The 19,032-nt window shown below is 61.7% G+C and overlaps 3 protein-coding genes across 5 annotated transcripts in view; all 3 read left to right on the top strand.

Moving 5' to 3' along the window:
- ARID3B (AT-rich interaction domain 3B) overlaps positions 1 to 4,452 on the top strand; it is a 31,322-nt gene extending 26,870 nt beyond the window's left edge. Inside the window, exon 9 of the mRNA XM_048317620.1 lies at positions 1,362 to 4,452. Within this exon, the coding sequence (XP_048173577.1) occupies positions 1,362 to 1,522 (161 nt within the window). The 3' untranslated portion in view covers positions 1,523 to 4,452. The remainder of the gene's footprint in view (positions 1 to 1,361) is intronic.
- A 441-nt stretch (positions 4,453 to 4,893) lies between these two features.
- Positions 4,894 to 9,472, top strand: LOC125332580 (synaptotagmin-5-like). 2 transcript variants are annotated; one of them, XM_048317623.1, is made up of 5 exons: positions 4,894 to 5,182; positions 6,540 to 7,345; positions 7,732 to 7,897; positions 8,441 to 8,607; positions 8,801 to 9,052. In XM_048317623.1, the coding sequence occupies exons 1-5, from the start codon at positions 5,170 to 5,172 to the stop codon at positions 8,954 to 8,956; spliced, it is 1,308 nt and encodes a 435-aa protein (XP_048173580.1). In that variant the 5' UTR covers positions 4,894 to 5,169; the 3' UTR covers positions 8,957 to 9,052. The 2 variants fall into 2 exon arrangements, with proteins under 2 accessions (XP_048173580.1, XP_048173579.1); XM_048317622.1 differs by lacking the exon at positions 7,732 to 7,897 and having other exon boundaries at positions 8,801 to 9,472.
- A 647-nt stretch (positions 9,473 to 10,119) lies between these two features.
- On the top strand, positions 10,120 to 18,949 carry CLK3 (CDC like kinase 3). 2 transcript variants are annotated; one of them, XM_048317399.1, is made up of 13 exons: positions 10,120 to 10,169; positions 10,414 to 10,562; positions 12,780 to 12,960; positions 14,890 to 14,983; positions 15,249 to 15,315; positions 16,226 to 16,342; positions 16,616 to 16,782; positions 16,914 to 17,008; positions 17,304 to 17,433; positions 17,642 to 17,724; positions 18,048 to 18,127; positions 18,246 to 18,336; positions 18,541 to 18,949. In XM_048317399.1, the coding sequence occupies exons 2-13, from the start codon at positions 10,414 to 10,416 to the stop codon at positions 18,724 to 18,726; spliced, it is 1,440 nt and encodes a 479-aa protein (XP_048173356.1). In that variant the 5' UTR covers positions 10,120 to 10,169; the 3' UTR covers positions 18,727 to 18,949. The 2 variants fall into 2 exon arrangements, with proteins under 2 accessions (XP_048173356.1, XP_048173355.1); XM_048317398.1 differs by having other exon boundaries at positions 12,753 to 12,960.
- The last annotated feature ends 83 nt before the right edge of the window (positions 18,950 to 19,032 follow it).

Raw genomic sequence — 19,032 nt, 5'->3', positions numbered from 1 at the left:
GCCCTCCTGGGAACGGGAGAGCCCTCCTGGGAACAAGGGAGCCCTCCTGGGAATGAGGGAGCCCTCCTGGGAACGGGAGAGCCCTCCTGGGAACGGCAGAGCCCTCCTGGGAACGGGGGAGCCCTCCTGGGAATGAGGGAGCCCTCCTGGGAACGGCAGAGCCCTCCTGAGAACGGGAGAGCCCTCCTGGGAACAAGGGAGCCCTCCTGGGAATGAGGGAGCCCTCCTGGGAACGGCAGAGCCCTCCTGGGAACGGGAGAGCCCTCCTGGGAACAAGGGAGCCCTCCTGGGAATAAGGGAGCCCTCCTAGGAATGGGGGAGCCCTCCTGGGAACGGGGGAGCCCAACTGGGAACGGGAGAGCCCAACTGGGAACGGGAGAGCCCAACTGGGAATGAGGGAGCCCAACTGGGAATGAGGGAGCCCTTCTGAGAATGAGGGAGCCCTCCTGGGAGCCCTCCTGGGAACGGGAGAGCCCTCCTGGGAACAAGGGAGCCCTCCTGGGAATGAGGGAGCCCTCCTGGGAACGGGAGAGCCCTCCTGGGAACGGCAGAGCCCTCCTGGGAACGGGGGAGCCCTCCTGGGAATGAGGGAGCCCTCCTGGGAACGGCAGAGCCCTCCTGGGAACGGGAGAGCCCTCCTGGGAACAAGGGAGCCCTCCTGGGAATGAGGGAGCCCTCCTGGGAACGGGAGAGCCCTCCTGGGAACGGGGGAGCCCTCCTGGGAATGAGGGAGCCCTCCTGGGAACAAGGGAGCCCTCCTAGGAATGGGGGAGCCCTCCTGGGAACGGGGGAGCCCTCCTGGGAATGGGGGAGCCCAGCTGGGAACGAGGGAGCCCTCCTGGGGTCAGGATGGGTGGGATGGGGTGGTCCCTGCTCATTCGCAGCAGGGAGAGGCGATTCCTTTGCTTGGTGTCAGTGCTGTAAAATCTGAGGGAAGGGTTTTAAAAGCTCTCTGGCAGTGTTGGCAGGAAGGAGCATTATCCCTCTTCTCCAAGGAGGGGCTTCACCCGGCTTTCCCAGCAGGAATGTCCCCTGCGCTCCGCTGGAGCAGTTTCCCCTCCGCAGGTCCCACCCGCGCATCCTTGGGCCAGTCCCAAGTGGGAGGCCTGGCTCTGCCTGGGCCTGACCCCAGCGGGAGCTGCTTCCCTGCTCCGAAGGCAGAGGCCATTTGGGATCTGTTTTCCTTAGGGACAGCATCCCTGTGCCAGGCTCCAGTGCCAGGGAGCGCTGACTCGGGAGCGCGCTCGGAGCCACACCAAGCCCTATCCCCGAGCCTCTCCCCGCCGGGACGGGATCCACGGGGTGGGAACGCCTTCCCTTTTCCCAGCCGTGCCAGCCCCTGACCCGCTGTGTGCCCACAGGGGTGCTGTTTGCCCAGAAGCCCGTGGTGCAGCTCCTGGCCGGCTCGGGCCCGCAGAGCTCGTGCAGCAGCAGCAGCAGCAGCAGCTCCCACTGCTCCCCCAGCCCTACCTCATCGCGGGGCACGCCCGGCGCAGAGCCCTCCACCAGCTGGTCCCTCTGACGGGCACTGTCCCAGCCCGGCCGGCTCCGAAGCAGCCGGGCAGGAGTGCACAGATACCTCATCTCAAGGAACCTGCTCTCATGGCTGGCCAGCAACAGGAGGATGATGATGGTGGTGGTGGTGGTGGTGGTAGTGGTGAAACCTTTCCATGCCAGCGAGTTTTCCTTCATCGTCTCTTTGTCCGGCATTTTTTACTTCGTTCCCCCCCTTTCCTTCCTCCCTTTTGCTCTTTGTTCCTCCTCCTCCTCCTCGCAGGGTTTGTGGTGTTCCCGTGGAGGGGGGGCACACCTGGCGTTTCTCAATCAGGGATGGGCTCCAGGGCCGCGGGTCCGGGCGTGGCCGGGACGTCACCAGGGCAGGGAAAGGGCCGGAGCTGGGGCAGGGACTCCTGGAATCCTGGAACCAGGGGCCACGAGGGCTCTTCCCACCCACAACTCCGTGTTTTGACAATCCTGAGAGCCGGGGGCGTGCCTGGCCCTATCCTCCCGTGGCAAACTGCTCGTGTCCCTTCCTGCTGTGTCCTCATGGGAGGCTCCCGAGCGTCCTTGCTGCTCCTGTCCTCGGTTTTGGCACCATCAGCTGCTCGGTCCTGCCTGGTGCCACCTCACCCATCCCGTTCAGCCGAGTCCTGGATGCCCCTGAGTGTCCTGTACCCCCTGAGGAGCTCACCCCAGTGACACTGACAGCCTGGGCTTGCTGGGGCTCCGTGTCCTGCCCCTCCGCCCCTGTGGCAGCGTCACCGGGGTTGGCCCAGGCTCCCTGGGGCAGCTCTGGAAGCTCTGCAGGGCTGAGCTGAGCACAGGGGGTGCTGATGGAGCCCAGCTGGGCACCTGTGCAGGTGCTGCGGTTAATGTGACCCACGGGGGATTTGGGGCTCTGAACAAACCCCCTCAAACTGTGCCCGAGCAGGGGAGACCCCCTTGTCTGCGGGGAGAAGCAGAGCACGGGGAATCCAGCCCCTCCTCGGCCTTTCCCTGGGCTCCCCGGCTGGAAGCAGAGCTGGAGTTCCCTGGCTCCATGGAGCAGCAGCTCAGGTGGCCTCGCGCTGTCCCCGTGTCCCTGTGGCCTTTCCCCAGCCCGGAGCCACTCCCAGCCCCGTCCCCCTGCCCTGGTGACATCCCTCCCATCCCTCCCGCCCTGGTGACGTCCTTCCCGTGCTCCAGGCCCAGGTCAGGTTTTTTTTGAGCAGATGAAATACCTCAGATATGTACTTGTTGTTGGGTTGGTTTTGTTTGTGTTGGGGTGGCTTTTTTAACCTCTTCAGGAAGTATTGGCATATCCTATCGCTTGGGGGTTTAATAGGTGGGTTTGCTGACTTTGTGTTTGCTTCTATCCGTTTCCACTTTTAAATCTATCACCAAAGACAGGAGGTTCAAACAAGGCTGAGCGAAGGAGCAGTGGCTTCCCCACCCTCCAGGCCAGCAGGAGCCGAGCTCCAGCATCATCCCAGGACATGTGCATGGCAGGACAGCGGGGAAAAGGGCAGCAGTGGTCTCGGCCCTTGGATCTGTGCGCTGGCCTCGCTTCTCCCGGCTCTGGGCTCTGCCCCCGTGCTGGTTCCTACGCCATGGCCAGGGGCTGTCCTGCCCCCGCAGCCCTGAGGACTCTCTGGGATCAGAAGGTGGGAATGCACATGTCCTGAGAGGGATGCTGCTCCCAGCTGCCCCATCCGGCTGCCTCCAGAGGGAGCGGTGCCCTCCCCGGGGGCGGGGGAGGCCGGGCTGAGCCCGCAGGCTCCACGGCATTTCATCCTCGCAGACTCCCGGAGGGTTTTCCAGCCTCTGGGACTCGATCAGATGATTTTTTTTCCCCCCCTTTTTTTGTTTTCCTTTGGTTGTTTTTTTATTTTATTCGGGGGCGGGGTTGGGGCTGTTTCCTCTGAGTGGGACTGGGGCACTTTCTGCTTTTCCCTCTGCTCTGCTCCCCAGCCCTGGGGAGCAGAGGCTGCTCCGGGGTGGGGTTGCTTTGTCTCACTTGCTAACGTTGTGTTTTCTTGCACAGAAAGGCACTCGAATCACTGAACTGCTTGGACACTACTAGAGTATTAATGTTTATAAGCTTTACTCAACCTAGACTGGAACTAGCCAGGGACTAACAGATTGTTTTGTATCCAATTCAGGGAAAGAATCAGGTCGGGAAGCATAACAGATACCTCAGTTAAATAAGCTGCAACAATAAACTGGTCCTTTCCCAGCCCAGGGTGACAAGGACCATCCAGACTGTGAAGAGTTAACCCTTTCCCTCAGCCTGGCTTTGGCCCCGGCAGCCTGAGCTGCGGGTCTCCTGCTGAGCTGCCAGGCTTTGGGTTCGGGGTGCTGGAAACCAGCAGCAGAGCGGGGGAGGCTGAGCGGGGGCCGCCCCAGCCCAGTGTAGTACTCAGGGTTTGATGCTGCGAGTAGGACGTTCCCGAGGGCAGTGCTCCGCTTCGCGGTGTTGCTCCATCCTCCCCCCCAGCTCCGCGCACCAGCCACGGGCTCGGCAGCGAGCAGCCAAAAACCCCCCAGCTTGCTCCCAGCGCAGCCTCCGGCGCTTCCAGGGGGAGAGCGGCATCCCGAGCGTGCTGCGGGGCAGGCTCGGGGTGAGCGGGGGGCTGCGTGTGCCCGCTCGGCTCCCGCGGTCAGCGTGGCCGTGTCACGCCGAGTCCTTTCGGCCGCTGCGCGGGCGCGTTCCCGGGGGACTGCGATCAGATGTTCTCCTCTCCAAACAGCTGCAGCAGCCTTGCTACTAGTTTTTCTTACCTATTTAAAAAAAAAAAAAAAAGAAAAAATAAAATAAGTAAATAAAAACAAATGTGATAGCCTAGGCGGTGGATAAATACCTCAACGTCTCCTTTCAACAAGTGTCTGTATATGTTGTTGTTGGGTTTTTTCTATCTTACAGGTTATCTGAATGTTTATATTCCAATAAACTTCTACCTCTTCACACCGTGACCCCCACGCCTGCTTTGTGCCCCCGGCTGGCTCCCTGAGTTTAAGGAATTCCCAGATATTCCCGGAGGCTGGGGCCTGTCCTTGCAGGGGCCCTGTGCTCCCAGTTTGGAGCTGGGCTGGGTCCCCGTGGGCTGGAACGATGGCGCTTCCAGCCTGGATCCTGACGGGAACCACACGGGCTCTCCTTTCCCAGGTGTCGCTGGAGCTGTCCCTGCCCCTGTCCCTTACCCATCTCCCAAATCCCTCCTCTGTCACCACCTGCTCCCCACAAAAGGCACATTTAATGCCTCCCCGCAGCCTCGCTGTTTGCACAGCGCCCGACGCTGTTTTTCCAGTCATTGAACCAGTTCGGCGGCGGGAGGGGAGCTGTTCCCCGTCCCTGCCGTACCAGCCTTGCCGATGCCCCGTGCCCGCATTTGCTTTGGCCGGGGGCCCGCCAGTGTGGGCCGGGGAGCGGATGGAGCCCACGACCTTCCTCATCCTGCCCCCGGAGTCACCCCGTGGAAGCAGAACCTCTCCCCTCCTGCCCGCCCTTCCCTCGTCCCCCGGCTCCGCACACGGGGACAGCAGCCGGGCTCAGCCGGGCTCCGGTCCCAGCCTATCCCAGCCTCTCCCCCACCTCTCCTCCCGTCCTGCCCACCCCTCCTGGCCTCGGCTTCTCCCAGCCCCGGCTTTTCCCCTCGGGAGCGCGGCTGAGGCGGCTCAAGGACTCCCCCGATGCCCGGAGCAGGTAAGGTGGGGTCCGGTGCCACCTCCCGCGGGGTTCGCTGCGGGCTTTGTCCAGCGGCAGCTGGACAGGGCTGTCCGCCGGCCCCGGGGGTGCTCACACACCTGGGCTCAGGCGAGGAGCGGCTCCGTGCTGCTCTCCCCAAGCCCTGCAGCCCCTGCCTGGCGGAGCTGCTCCCTGCACGCCCCGCACCCCAAAGCGGGCATCCCAAGGGTCCGGTGCGCATTCCCACCCTCCAGCCCTGCAGATCCCCGTGGGTCCGTGCGCCCGGGCTGGACACGCTCCTCCGGCCCTCCCAGCTCGCTCTCCCAGGGCTGCACGGCCGCGGGCACCGGCAGGCGCTGTTTGGGCTGGAATATAATCCCCCAGGCAAATTCCCACCGCGGCCCCTTCCCTCCATCCCGCCCTAAACGCCGCCATTCAGCTCATCCCAGCCACGACCTGGCTCCCGAACAAACAACAAAGGGCTGGGGAGAGCCCAGCGCGGATTAAGGCACCTGGGCACGGAGGCCCGGCCCCGCGGGCTGAGACAATGCCTGCTTTTCTCCTTCCGACATCCCCATCCCACCGTGGGACCCGGCTCAGGCTCTGGCACAGCTTTGTCCCGGCCCTATTCTCCTTAATCCCTCGCTCCAGCTGCCAGCTCTGGGCACAGGGAGGTTTTTGCCAGCACAGCCACACAGGTGCCAGCTCTGAAACCCAGGAACTAAATTCCAAAGGAGCTTCAGTCCCGATGCCCAGGAATTTGCTTCCCTGCTCCCTAAATGCCAGCGTGCAGGGATGCCGTCTTTCCAGGGAGCCCCAAACCCTGCGGGCATCCCTGCTGGGAGGGACAAAGCCCAGGTCATCACCCACAGGGGCACAGCTCAGGGAGGAGGTTCTCCTCTTTTGGGACCGCGCGTGGGTTGTCTCACACCTCAGGGGCCGCTGCCGCTTTGAATCCAGCCCGGACACCCCAAATCCCCCCTTGCAGGTGCCCCCACTCCCCTCCACACCTTCTGAGCCCCCACCAGCGCCCGGCTGGTCGTGCCCGAGCTGCGTCAGCCTGGCGGCGGCGCTGATAACTCCCCGCTTTCCGCGGTCCTTATCACTCCCGGGGTGAGGCCGGGTTTGTTTTAGCCCCGGCCCCGTGCCAGGCTGCCCGAGCGCGGCGCCGGCCCCGCCGGCTCCTGTCCCCACTTCTGGCTTTGGGATGTTCCAGCTCAGTCCCAGCTCACAGAGAGCGGGGAGAGGGTCCCGGGGGAGAGGGGCACCCGCGTGTTGCCCGTCCCAGTCGCTGCCGCCCCCAGGGAGAGCCGCGCTGGCGCAGCCCTGGCGAGACCCGGCCGCTGACGGTGCCCATCTCTCCCTCTCTCCCCAGCGCACCTGCAGCTGTCCCTCGGCGCGGGGCTGTCCCTCCTCTGCCTCGGCGTCCTCCTGGGCTGTGCCATGTGCTGGTGGCACCGCCGGCGCCCGGGCCGCCTCCTCGGCCGGGAGCGAGTGGAGCTGGGAGCGGCTCTGCCCGCGGCGACGGTGCCGGTACTCATCCAGCAGCTCCGCGAGGAGGTGACGGGAGAGGCGCCGGGTGCCCGGGACAAAGAGACTTCCCCGGCACCGCCGGCATCCCGCGGGGGCTCGCCCCACGGCAGAGCATCCCTGCCCACCCTCCCCTTCCTCCCGCAGCTGGCGGGGCTGTGCCAGCGCCGCTGCACCATCGCCAGCACCAAACTCCTCTGCGGCGAGCAGAGCCCGCTGGTCCCCCCCGTGCCGGGGTCCCCACCGCGCTGCCGGCAGCGTCCGCGGCTCCACTGCGACCTGTGCTACTCCCTGCCCGAGGCCACCCTCACCGTCACCATCCTCGGCGTGTCGCACCTGCCCCAGGGCCACCAGGGCTCCCGCGTCAAGGTGTCGCTGGTGCCGCGGCCGCCGCTGTCCCGGCGCGTGTCCGTGCGCCGCCGGAGCCTCCGCCCCGCCCGCCGGGAGCCGCGCCGGTGCCGGTTCGGCCCGTACGGCCCGGAGGAGCTGGGCAGCTGCACCCTGCGCTTTGCTGTCTACGCCAGGTCACGGAGCCTCCAGGATTCCTTCGTGGGCGAGGTCCTGTTCCCCTGCGCCGAGGCCTCCTGGGACCCCCGGGCCCCCTCCAGCTACTCCTGGGAGCTGGCGAGCACCAAAACCAAGCTCAGCAAGGTCAGCACGGCAGCGGTTTTAGTGTTTGGGCTGAGTTCTGCTTGATCTGAGAGCCCTGGAACTCCACGGGCAGAGGCAGAGCCTTCAAGCACCACCAGGATACCCCCGGTGTGTGTGTGCATGTGGCAGCCAGTGCCTTATTTGGGGCTACGCAGCTCATCCTCGGGGAGTGCTGGGGTGGAAGGGGCGAAAGCAGAGCTCTGGCACCATCACCGCACTGATGGTGGGCATCAAACCCTCCTTCCTCGCTCATTTTTGCCCATCCCCAACCCTGCTGGGGGACGAGCACCACCGGGCTGGAAGGACTGGGTGAGGTCGGAGGTGGAAGGACTGGGTGAGGTCGGAGGAGGTTTCACGGCATCTCCTGCTCGCCCCTCCCGTTCCAGTGCCGCAGTGCCCACGGGCTGAGCTGCAGCGTCCCCTCCTCGCCTCCCAGACCCCTGGGCCAGCTCCTCCTCCTGCTCCAGCACCAGGCTCTGGCCGGGCGCATCAAGGTGCTGCTCCGCAAGGCAGAGGCCCTGGGCCGGCTCTCCTGCATGCCGGGCGCTCCAGGTAGGGCACAGGGAACAGGACATGCCCAGGTGGGCACAGGGAACACCTTCCCCTCCTTTTGCTTGGCGGATCGTCTTATTCCTCTCAAACTTCTCTCTCCAAGCATGGGAGAGGGCTGGAATGAGATGATCTTTGAGGTCCCTTCCAAACCAAACTGCTCTGTGATCCTTTGACGGTATGAAAACGAGCACAGGGAGTGTAATTCGGATCTAGCTATCTCCGCCATGGCCCCAAAGTGCTTGAAATACATTTATTTATGGTCAAAAATCAGCATGCAGCCTCCTGTCCTGCTGGCTGCTGTCACCTCTGGCTCTCCCTGCTCTCTGGGATGTGGGCAGGGATGTGAGCTGAGGGCTTTGGAGGTCCCTGCTCTCAAGAAGGGAGGGGTGGGTGAAAGCCCAGGAGCTCCGTGCTCTCCCCACAGCTCCACAGAGCCCCGTGGGGGTCCTGCAGCCCCCCAGGCACCACTCCTGCCCCCCGGCCTCCCTCCCTGGGGATGGCCAGAGCAGCTTCCTCTCTCCAGGGCTCTGTCTCCATTTCCAGGCCACTACGTCATCATCCACCTCTACCACGACGGCCACATCATCGACACCAAGGAGAGCAAGTCCAGCAGCGGCTACAACCCCGTGTGGAACTCGCCCTTCCTCTTCAGCGTCCCTGCGGGGGACATCCAGCAGCACGAGCTGGCCTTGGAGTTCATTGTCATGCAGGTGAGGTGACCGTGGCTGAGGAGGTGACCGTGGCTCAGGAGGTGACCTGGCTCACCTGTGCTCCTGCCCCTGGCGGGCTCAGCCCCCGCAGGAGCTGATTCCTGCCATCCCTGCGAGGTTTCTGGGGTGGGATGGCTGCTCTCGGGATAAGGGAAGGCCACCAGCCGTGTCCTCGTGCCCTGTCCTGCCCCAGGCTCGGCTCCACAGCCGCGGCTCCGCGCTGGGCCGTGTCCAGGTGGGGCCAGGTGCCCCTGGCACCGGGATGCTGCACTGGAGGGACATGTGCACCCAGGCACCGCTGGAGTTGGAGCGCTGGCACCGCATCCTGCCCGACGCGCCCGGACCCTGATCCGGCCACAGCCCGCGGGCAGGGCTTGCCCAGGACTCGGGCCAGTGAGCCAAGGGGGTGTCCGAGCTGTGGAGAGGGGAGGTGTCACCCACACACCGTCGGGGGAGAAGTCTGGGCTCCATCTCCAGGGCTGGAGATCAGTGGTGGCCGGCACAAGCCCATCCTGAACGGCTCCGGAGGGGACCGAGCCCGTCTGAGGTGGCCTCAGCCTCGGGGGAGAGAAGAGGAGCTGTGTCTGCTCCATCCACTGCCCCCGGCTCAGAGGCTGCACCCGGAATCTTGGCTGTGGAGGAGCTGGAAGGGAAAATCACCCAGCTGGAATCCCTGTGGCCACCATGGTGGTGGCATCTCCTGCCCCTCCCACCCCACCATCGCCACCCCCCAGGCTGGGACACACCTGAGGACACCAAGGACATGCCAATATCATCTGGTGATAAAGGTGTCCATCGGCTTTTTTAATTGATTGCTGGCCCTGATGAGTAGTTGATAAATAAATAAAGGGGTTGGGAATGATCACGTGTGTGGAGCTCTCTCTCCTGTCCATGGGCCACCATGACGAAGGCCATGGGAGGGTCACCACGGGGAGGAAGGCCGTGGTGAGGGTTGTCACTGTGGGGGTCATCACGGTGAAGGGTCATCGTGGTGAGGATGACCACGGCAAGGCAGGCCCTGCGTGAGACAAGCCGTGATGAGGAAGACCATGGTGAGGCAGATGAAGAAGGGAAGAAGACCATGCTGAGGGAGAAGCTTGCCATGGTGAAGGCAGACTCTGGTGAGGAAGGTCATGGAGAGGAAGGCAGTGGTGAGGCAGACTTGCGAGGAGGAAGACCGTGGCGAGGAAGGTGAGGATGGCCATAGAGAGGAAGGCTGTGGCGAGGATGGCCCTGACGAGCACGGTGAGCCGGAGCAGGAGAGGAGGCCGTGCTGAGGGTGAGGATGGTGGCGGTGAGGAAGGACGGGGTGACGCGGGCCGTGCATTACGGCCGCTCCCGCTCCTCCCAGTCCCGGTTTAACCTCAGTGCCGTCCCTCCGGGGCGGGTTTAACCCCGGCCCCACCCCGGCCCGTGCCGTCGGGGCGGGTTTAACCCCGGCCCGTCCCTCCGGGGCGGGTTTAACCCCGTGCGGGAAGCGGAAGCGGCGGCGCTGCGGGGCCGCAGGGGCCGGGCCAGGCCGGGCCGGGCCGCACCCGCCGAGCGCGGCCGCAGGGGCGGCGGTGAGAGCGGCGGGGACAGCCGAGGGAGCGGGGCGGGGACGGGACAGCCGAGGGAGCGGGACGGGACAGCCGAGGGAGCGGGGCGGGGACGCGAGGGGCGGCGGGCGCCGAACGGCCCGGCCCGGGCGGGCCCGCGGGCAGCGGCCCCGCAAGCCCCGGGAGCCGCGGGCCGGCCTGGCCGCGGCGGGGGCCCCGCGCTCCGGGGGCTCCGCTCTGAGCGCCGGGGTGCTCTTTGTGCCCGCAGATGCATCACTGCAGGAGGTTCCGGTCGCCGGAGCAAGACGGCGAGCTGGGGCACCGGTGGAAGCGGCGGCGGTCGCGGAGCAGGGAGTACGAGGGCAGGCTGCGGTACCCGCCCCGCAGGGACCTCTCCCGGCGATCGCGATCCAGGAGGTGGGAGCGCTGCGGGCAGGGTGATCAGCCCCTGAACCCCCGGGCCGAGCCCGCGGGCCTTCCCCAGCTGGCGCAGATCAGCGGAAAAGCTGTAAATCCCGGGGATGGAAGCGAAGGGCTTACTTGTGTGTGTGTGTTCCCTGCCACGCTAAAGTTCTTCCCAAAGGCACGGCTTTCATATTAACGAGGGAGCAGCCTGCCCTGGAATCACGTTTCCATGCTGTGGAGGCATTAAAGTCTTTCCTGACAACCCGCTTCTCTCTGACAGGATTAAAATCAGATTTAAAGCAACAGCACTGCTTCCTCACCTCAGAAAGGACCCCAGCTAAACGATCCGACCACTGACTGATCCTTCCTGCTTCGGTTCAGGATTTTACCTTTGATCCTCTCTTTGTTCAGCGTTTCCACAGGGACAATTAGGTGCTGGAAGTGGGATAAGGCCTCTGATAAGAGGAGGGTTCTGGAACAGAGGCCGGAGCCGTGTGGCCGCAGTGGGCTGGTGGTGGTGCTGGCGCTGGTGTGGTTCCACTGGTTGGACTGGGCAGGTGCAGCCAGGCAGGAGCTGAGCTCATCTTTAAATTCCTGAAATGCTCTCCGGATTAATTTCTCTCCCCAGCCTGGCTTTCGTTTACTTGAAGGAGGTGGATTGTGAAATAGAGCTGGCGCATGCAACAGGCTTTTCCATTTTTTTTTCATCTGATGGGTAGTTTGGGACAGATTTGGGCAAAACCAGGCTTTTGTTGGGTGAAAACAGTCTTGTCCCTTTAGTCTCAGCCTCTTTGAGGAGACCTGAGCACTTGAGTCCTTCAGCTCATTATTTCTGCTTCCTGTGTCTGTCCAAAGCACCCAGCAGAGCTGCACCGAGGTGTGTCTGGATCGATGCTGGACAGAGCCGTGGGGTTGTGTTTTGGGTACTTCAGCAGCGACCAAGAGCCACAGCTGCCCTGGCACGGTCTGGAATTCTGACCCACTCTGGGATGAGCCCCCTGGGTGCCCCATTGAGCTGCCAGCAGCGGAGCTGTTGTTGACAGGGCCGAGGAGGGGTGCAAACAGCAGCAATTCCCCTTTCCAGGCTGAAGGTCTTGGCTGGGTGACAGCATCAACCTGGCCTGGAGCGCTGCTTTTATTGCAACATCTGCTACCTAAAACACAGCTCCTTTCTCAGCAGGGTGTGAAGCAAGACTCCCAGGAAATCTGGTTGGTGTTTTGGGGCAGGGAGAGCTGCTCTCATCATTGATGTGCCCACACCGTACCCAAAACCTTGTGTGTGACACCTGTGTGTAAATAGCAACACAGCTGAGCTTGGTCTCAGGTCTCCTGGCTCTTCCTGGTGCAGAGTTTGGCCTAAAGTTTTCCTGATGTCCTGGGAGGTTGTTGCTCGAGGGGCAGGAGCTCGGTTACAGGTTTTCCTTCTGGCTCTTGCTGAGGATCCGTGGAGCTGCTGTGTGTGTGCACACCAAGGGCTTGGGGCTTTGGGACCTCCGGTGTCCCCTGGGGTGACAACCAGAGCCCTGCTGCTGCTTCTCGTTTGTTTAAGAACTAATGAGACACCTTCCCGAGGGGGAGGGACGATGACAAACACCTGTGTGTGGTGGCACCATTGGCTCAGGTGACGTGGAATCATAGAGCGTTGAGGGGGTGGAAAGGACCTTAAAGCTCTCCCAGTGCCACCCCCTGCTGTGGGCAGGGACATCTTCCATTGTCCCAGGTTGTTCCAAGCCCCGTCCAACCTGGCCTTGGGCACTGCCAGGGATGGCAGTGCACAACGAGGCACACAGCCCAGCGGGAGCTCTCGGAGGGTGTTTATCCCTCAGCTCCTTAGAATGTGGGAGTGCCACACTATTTCCTCTCAAAAACTTCTCCTTCGTGGTCAGAGCTTGAGGTGCAGAAAGGTTTGAAGCTCGTGCCACAGCGGGTGGGAGCAGGAGGGTTTCTCTGCGGTGATCAGCGACAGGACATGAGGGGACAGCAGGGAGCTGCGTCAGGGAGGTTTCGGTCGGACCTTAGGAAAAGGTGCTTTTCTCCAGAGGGTGAATCAGGCACTGAACAGGCTCCCAGGCGCAGAGTGGGATCGTTGGGGTGCCCCACGCGGGAGTTGGGCCTTGGTGGTTCCCGAGTCCCTTTGAGCTGAGCACGGTGCGGTTCAGCGGCACTGCCGGGCTGCTAAGGGCGCTGTTCTGTGTGCTGCAGCCATGAGAGGATGCCTTACCACCGCAGATGCCGGCGGGACAGCGATGCCTACAGGTTCGAGGAGCACAGCCCGTCCTTCGGGGAGGAATATTACCCGGCACGCCCGCGGAACTGGCGGCGCTCCAGGGGCAGGGAGCAGCACCGGCCTAAGAGATACCAGCACCACTGCCGGAGACGCAGGAGCAGGTCTTGTAGCAGTGCCTCCTCGGTGAGTAGCATCCACAGCGAGCTCAGGGTTTAACTGTTCTTGCCTCCTTCCAGCTCCGAGCGCTCTGGGTGAGTACCTCGAACCCCGTTTCTGTGTTTGTGGAATGTAAAGTCCCGAATCTGTGTCGTGGTCAGCGGGGAGCGTTCGTAGCCGTTGGGTTTTACTGGGCCAGCCCCTGTAGCCTTAATGCGTGAGGGAACTAAGCCGTGTTCTTTAGGGCCGGGGAAGGGATCAGGGAGAGCTTCCAGTGGCACTCACATGACGGCTGACAAGGGAGAGCCCTGGCCGAGGGCCAGCTCTGCTCCCAGGGATCCGTACAGCTTGCCTTTATCCACAGCCAGGGATTTGCTTCTGCCTACGGCTGCTGCTGCTGCTTCTGGGGGGGTTTGGTGTGCAGCATTCCTCGGTTTGGCTTCGTGCCTGGATACCCTTCCAGGTGGGATCCATCAGCCCGGGGCTCCGGAGTTGTTTTAGTTGTCAGAGAGAGTCCCACCTTCCAAGGGCACACGTGTGTCCTCTCTCCCTGTTCCCCGCTTGCATTTCAGCTTCTTGCAAACTTCACAAGCGTGTTGTTACGACGTAGCATTCCTTCCAAGGATTAACCGGGAATATTTGGAGCTGGGTGGGGGGGCTGGTCCCAGGAATACCCTGGAAGTGGTGTGAGGTGTCAGACAGCACTTCAGCACTTCCCTCCTGTGAGGAACACTCCCCTCCCACCTGAAATGTTACCACAACTGAAGGAGCGGCTCTGATCCCGGCAGCTGGATAACCTGCACGGCTGGGAACCCCTGAGCTCCTCCTCCTGGTTCCTTTCCAGCTGACTTTGGAATTCCGGTGTTGAGGGAGCCAGGGCTGTGACGGAAGCGCTGCGGCGCGGGGGGTGTGCGGTGGGGACGCTGAGCGGGTCTGGGCTGCCAGGAGCTCAGTCCTCTGACACCTCACAGCTGTCCCAGCTCTCCTTCCACCTCCTCCTCTGTAGCAGCTGACTTTTTGGGGAGTTTTGATCTTAGCTCATTATTTTGGACCAGCTGGGGGGGAAGAGGGGCACAGAAGAGAAGCCTGCTAGAAGCTCAGGCATGGAAATGTCAAGGTTTCCATGAATTCCTTCAGCTGCAGGGATTGTAACTATTTTTAAAGCAGACTAGAACCAGGTGAGGAATTAGGGCAGCTGGCTTTGTGGACCCCGGCTCCTTGCAGGAATGTTGGGCTGGTTTTCCAGTAGAAGCTTGCCAGTAGCAGGGGGTGAACGCCACCTCAGACCTTGCCTGAAGCGTTCCCTGGGGAACCTTAACAAGGCCCCCAAGGCCGATGTGCCCCAGCGGGTCTGTGAGCAGCCAGCCGGGCACGTGGATTTAGGATCAGCGTGGCAGCTGCTTCTGTCAGGAGGGGAAGGGCTGGGTCACAGCCAGGGCAGGACACAGCTCTGGGGAGCTGGAGCTGCTTTTGCCGAGGCGCAAAGAGCAGGATGCGCAGAGGGAAAACTGCTACTGTGGCTTCTACTGGGCAGCCTGTCCAAAGCGAGCGCTCGCCACGCTTGCCAGCGGAGAAGTGACCTTCAGCTGGCCAAGGCCTCCTTGTCCCGTGCCTCTGGCAGCACCTCTGTGGGGACCGGCGGTGCCACGCCGAGCCACCTTCCCGCTGTCTCTTGCCATCCTGGAAGAGGGGGGCCCTTCCTGCCCGAGCGGTGGCAGCGGCGCCAGAGGCCGTAGCTAATGAGAGAAGTTTTCTTGCCATACCTGTAGCTGTTGATGACTTTTCTGTTTTGAAGTTAGTTTGTGTCTTGACGTGTCCCTTGCAATATCCCTATCGTTATATATGCTGTGTGCCTTATGAAATGCTGGGATCTGGAAAATCCACCCACCGGCGCCCCGTCGTCCTCCACCTTTGAATGACCGCTCTGATTGCCGTCCCGGGGGGCGGTGTGTGCAGAGAAGCCAACAGAGCAGTAAGCGCAGCAGGAGCGTGGAAGATGACAAGGAAGGTCACCTGGTGTGCAGGATCGGCGATTGGCTTCAAGAGCGATGTACAGCCACCTTTCGTAAAACTTTACCTCTACTTTTACCCCCGGGTTAGCCCAGATCTCTCGTCCTGTACTGGAGGGGTCTCTAGTGTTTTATTTACTGACCAGTAACTTGCCTGAGGCAGAGCTTAGACACTTGAGTTTTAAAGAGTGTAGCAGTGAGAGACAATTCTTTTGTTTGCTTTGATGTTTTATTGCTGTGGAGTTGCAGGAGCCCAGCTCTGGCCGAGCCCCCCGGGTTCACACCTGCTGCTGTTTTCTCTCCTAGATGAAATCGTCGGCAGCCTTGGCGAAGGCACTTTTGGAAAAGTGGTGGAGTGTGTGGACCATGCCAGGTGGGCACCTTTCCCGCACCTCTTGGCCCTCGAGCGTCAAGCCCAGCTGCTCACGAGCCCAGTTCCACCTGGGCTCCACGGGACCAAACTTGTCACCTTCCACGTGTCACTGCATTCCTCAGAGCAAGGGGAGGGGGCCAAACCTCAGCCCCCTCCAAAATTTACAGGCTGATGTGTTAAGGGAAGCAGGTGCTCGGAGAGTAGAATCATGGAATATCCCAAGTTGGGAGGGACCCACACGAATCATCCAAGTCCAGCTGCTGGCCCTGTGTGACACCCCAACAGCCCCACCCTGGGCACCCCTGGCAGTGCTGTCCAAACGCTCCTGGAGCTCTGGCAGCCTCGGGGCCGTGCCCATTCCCTGGGGAGCCTGGGCAGTGCCCAGCACCCTCTGGAGAAGAGCTTTTCCCTGATCTCCAGCCTGAGCCTCCCTGCCCCAGCCGTGGAAGGTTGTGCTGCAGTGAGCTCCTGCTGAGGGGTGGGCCCTGTGACCTCCTAATCTGCCAGGGCACTCCTCCATTCTCTCCTGTGACCTCCCCCGTGGTTCCATTTGATCCCGGTGCCCTCCTGACCTCTCGTCTGGCTCCGAGCCCTGGGGTCAGTTTGCTGCAGGAGCCGCGGGGCTCTCCTGCCTCCTTGGGAATCGCTGGCACGGTTGGAGAGGGCAGGTGGCTGCTGGAGTCACAGAGAGCTGGGTGAGGGACTGCTGTGGCAGGAGTGGGAGTGTTACCCAGCAGTAACCCTCCACTTCTCATTAGCCACCGCCCGAGTAGCATCAATGGCCAGCAGAGCTTCGTTAGGGCAAAGGATGCATGAGAACAACGTGCCTGGAGTAATGGGATGTGCCTCTCCCTGTGGGCTGAGCACGGGTTTTGTGTCTGACTCTGTCCTTGTGTCTCCTCCCTTACAGAGGCAAATCACAGGTGGCACTGAAAATCATCAAGAACGTTGGGAAATACCGAGAGGCTGCCAGGCTGGAAATCAACGTCCTGAAAAAAATCAAAGAGAAGGACAAGGAGAACAAGTTGTAAGTTCCCAGTACCACAAAGCAACACAGGGCTGAGGATGTGCCTCCTGTGCTGAGGGGAAGTGGTCCCATTGCTCTGCTGCCTTGTCCCTCAGGAACTGGGGGGCTCTCTCTGAAGGTGGCTGAGCAAAGCAGGAAGTGTCTCCCCGTGTTCCTGAGTCAGCTGGCTCAGAGCTCTGCTCACCAGCCACTCCTGAACTGGCCAGGAGCAGGGCCAGTGGCTGTCCTGGGATCCCTGGAGGGTGGTTTACCCCTGCCTCTCTCCCTGCCCAGCCTGTGCGTCCTGATGTCGGACTGGTTCAACTTCCACGGCCACATGTGCATTGCCTTCGAGCTTCTGGGCAAGAACACGTTCGAGTTCCTGAAGGAGAACAACTTCCAGCCGTACCCCCTCCCGCAGATCCGGCACATGGCCTACCAGCTCTGCCACGCCCTGAGATGTGAGTGACCCAGAACGGGCTTCCAGGGAGCTGGGGAGGAGCTGCCTTGGCACTGCGCTGGGCAAAGCTGTGGGGTGCTTCTCTCTGGTTCTTGGAGAGGTTTATTTCTCTGTCCTCTTCCCTCTGTGCAGTTCTACACGACAACCAGCTGACTCACACCGACCTCAAGCCAGAGAACATCCTGTTTGTCAACTCGGATTTTGACACCCTGTACAACGAGAACAAGGTGGGTTGTGTCCCAGGGAGCAGCAGCTGCGTCAGGAATGGCCTGCCTTCCCCTCCCTGCAGGAATTGCATCTTCCCTGCTCTGGGTAGCGGGACAAACTGGAACTCAGGCCTCTTCCTCCTGCCAGGCCTCCTAAGAGCCTTAAGGCTGCCTGCAGTGTTTGGGGCTTTTCCAGCACGCTGCTCTGGGGTGTTGAGAGCTCAGTACTCCACAGTGTGGTCCCTGTGAGGAGCTGCAGCCACGGCAGCACTGGGGCTCCTCTCACACCTGCCCCTGCCCTGTGCTTTGCCTGCAGAGCTGCGAGGAGAAATCCATCCGGAACACGAGCATCCGCGTGGCCGACTTCGGCAGCGCCACCTTCGACCACGAGCACCACACCACCATCGTGGCCACCCGGCACTACCGTCCCCCAGAAGTGATTCTGGGTGAGAACTGCACGTTTTGGGGAGTCTCAGGGCAGGGCACAGGGGAGCAGCTGGCCCAGGATGATGCTGGCTGGAGGATAACCAGCCTGGGAGCGCTCCAGCTCTTGGAGGGAGAATTTCTAGCTCTGAGTGGAATCCCTGTGGTTTCGACAAGGAGAGACGTGGTGGGGTTTGTTGGGACACAGAGTTAATTTGATTTTCTTTGCAGAGCTGGGCTGGGCACAGCCATGTGATGTCTGGAGCACTGGCTGCATTCTGTTCGAGTATTACCGTGGCTTCACGCTCTTCCAGGTAGGATTCTTGTTCCCTGAGAACCTTAATGTCCAAAAGGGCTCAGAATGAGGTGAGGGGGAGGGAAACACACATGAGGCACTAAAAATCAGAAGCTGAGTGTGAAAATGAGCCCTGGAAAAAGGCTGGTTTGAGGAGTGCCTTGCTGGACGGATAGGCTTCAGCTCACTTCTAGGTTCAGGTTATTTCTACTCTCTGAAGAAAGGGAAAAGCAAGAGATGAGGAGTGGAATGCTTTCTCCCCTGTCCCTGCAGGGGTGCCAAACCTTTTGGCACCAGCTCCCCAAGCTCTGACTAACCCAGCACTGCTCTGTTCCTCTGCAGACCCATGAGAACCGTGAGCATCTTGTCATGATGGAAAAAATCCTGGGGCCGCTTCCATCTCACATGGTCCACAAAACTCGGTAAGAGCCTGGTCCTGAGCTCAGCCTAGGCCCCTGGCTGCGGCTCAGAACACCAATCCTCTGCCCTCACCTGCAAGAGAGGGAGACATCCTGCCTGATCCCCACCTTCCCTGTGCAGGAAGCAAAAATACTTCCACAATGGCAACCTGGTGTGGGATGAGAACACGTCTGACGGGCGATACGTCCAGGAGAACTGCAAGCCCCTGCGGGTAGGTGCTGCCCCCTTCTTGGATCGGGCTGTGGGGCTGAGGGATGGGAATTTCCGTGCTAACTGGTTGGTAGGGAGCCCCAAGCTCTCAGCTGCGGTGATCCCCGTCTGGCTAAAGCAGGATGGAGATTAGGGAAAGGGGGGTGTGCTGTATTTGGGATGGGAGGCAGCCCTGGCCCCAGCTGAGGCCCCGTGTCCCTTCCAGACGTACATGCTGCACGACTCGCTGGAGCACGCGCAGCTCTTTGACCTGATGAGGAGGATGCTGGAGTTCGACCCCTCGCAGCGGATCACGTTCTCGGAAGCCCTCCTGCACCCCTTCTTTGCCGGGCTCTCGGCAGAGGAGCGGATGCTGTGCGGGCGCAGCGCCAGCCGGGACCTGAGCAGATGACGGCCGGGATCCTTCGGGAGGGATCCGTCAGGATCGATCCTTCGGGGTGGATCCGGCTGGCCTCTGCAGCTCGGCCCCTCTCTCCTCCCCAAGTCCACAGGAGCTGGGGCACTGCCACAAGGACCCTGGGGATGGGAGGGGGAAGGAAAGCTCCATTGGAAAGCACAGATTTGTCTATTTATATGTTGTAAAGTTAAAATAAAGTGTTTCTTATTGTTTGATACTTCCCTTGTAGGCAGGCGTAGGGTTGTGTTGTCCCAGCTTTGCCTTTGCTGTAAAGTGAGAGGGAGATGGTGAAAAATCCCC

Source organism: Corvus hawaiiensis, chromosome 13, assembly GCF_020740725.1.
Source record: "Corvus hawaiiensis isolate bCorHaw1 chromosome 13, bCorHaw1.pri.cur, whole genome shotgun sequence".
In the NCBI taxonomy this organism is placed as follows: Eukaryota; Metazoa; Chordata; class Aves; order Passeriformes; family Corvidae; genus Corvus; species Corvus hawaiiensis.
The sequence above is the reverse complement of the archived record's forward strand: the minus strand, read 5'-3'. Positions and strand labels throughout refer to the sequence as shown.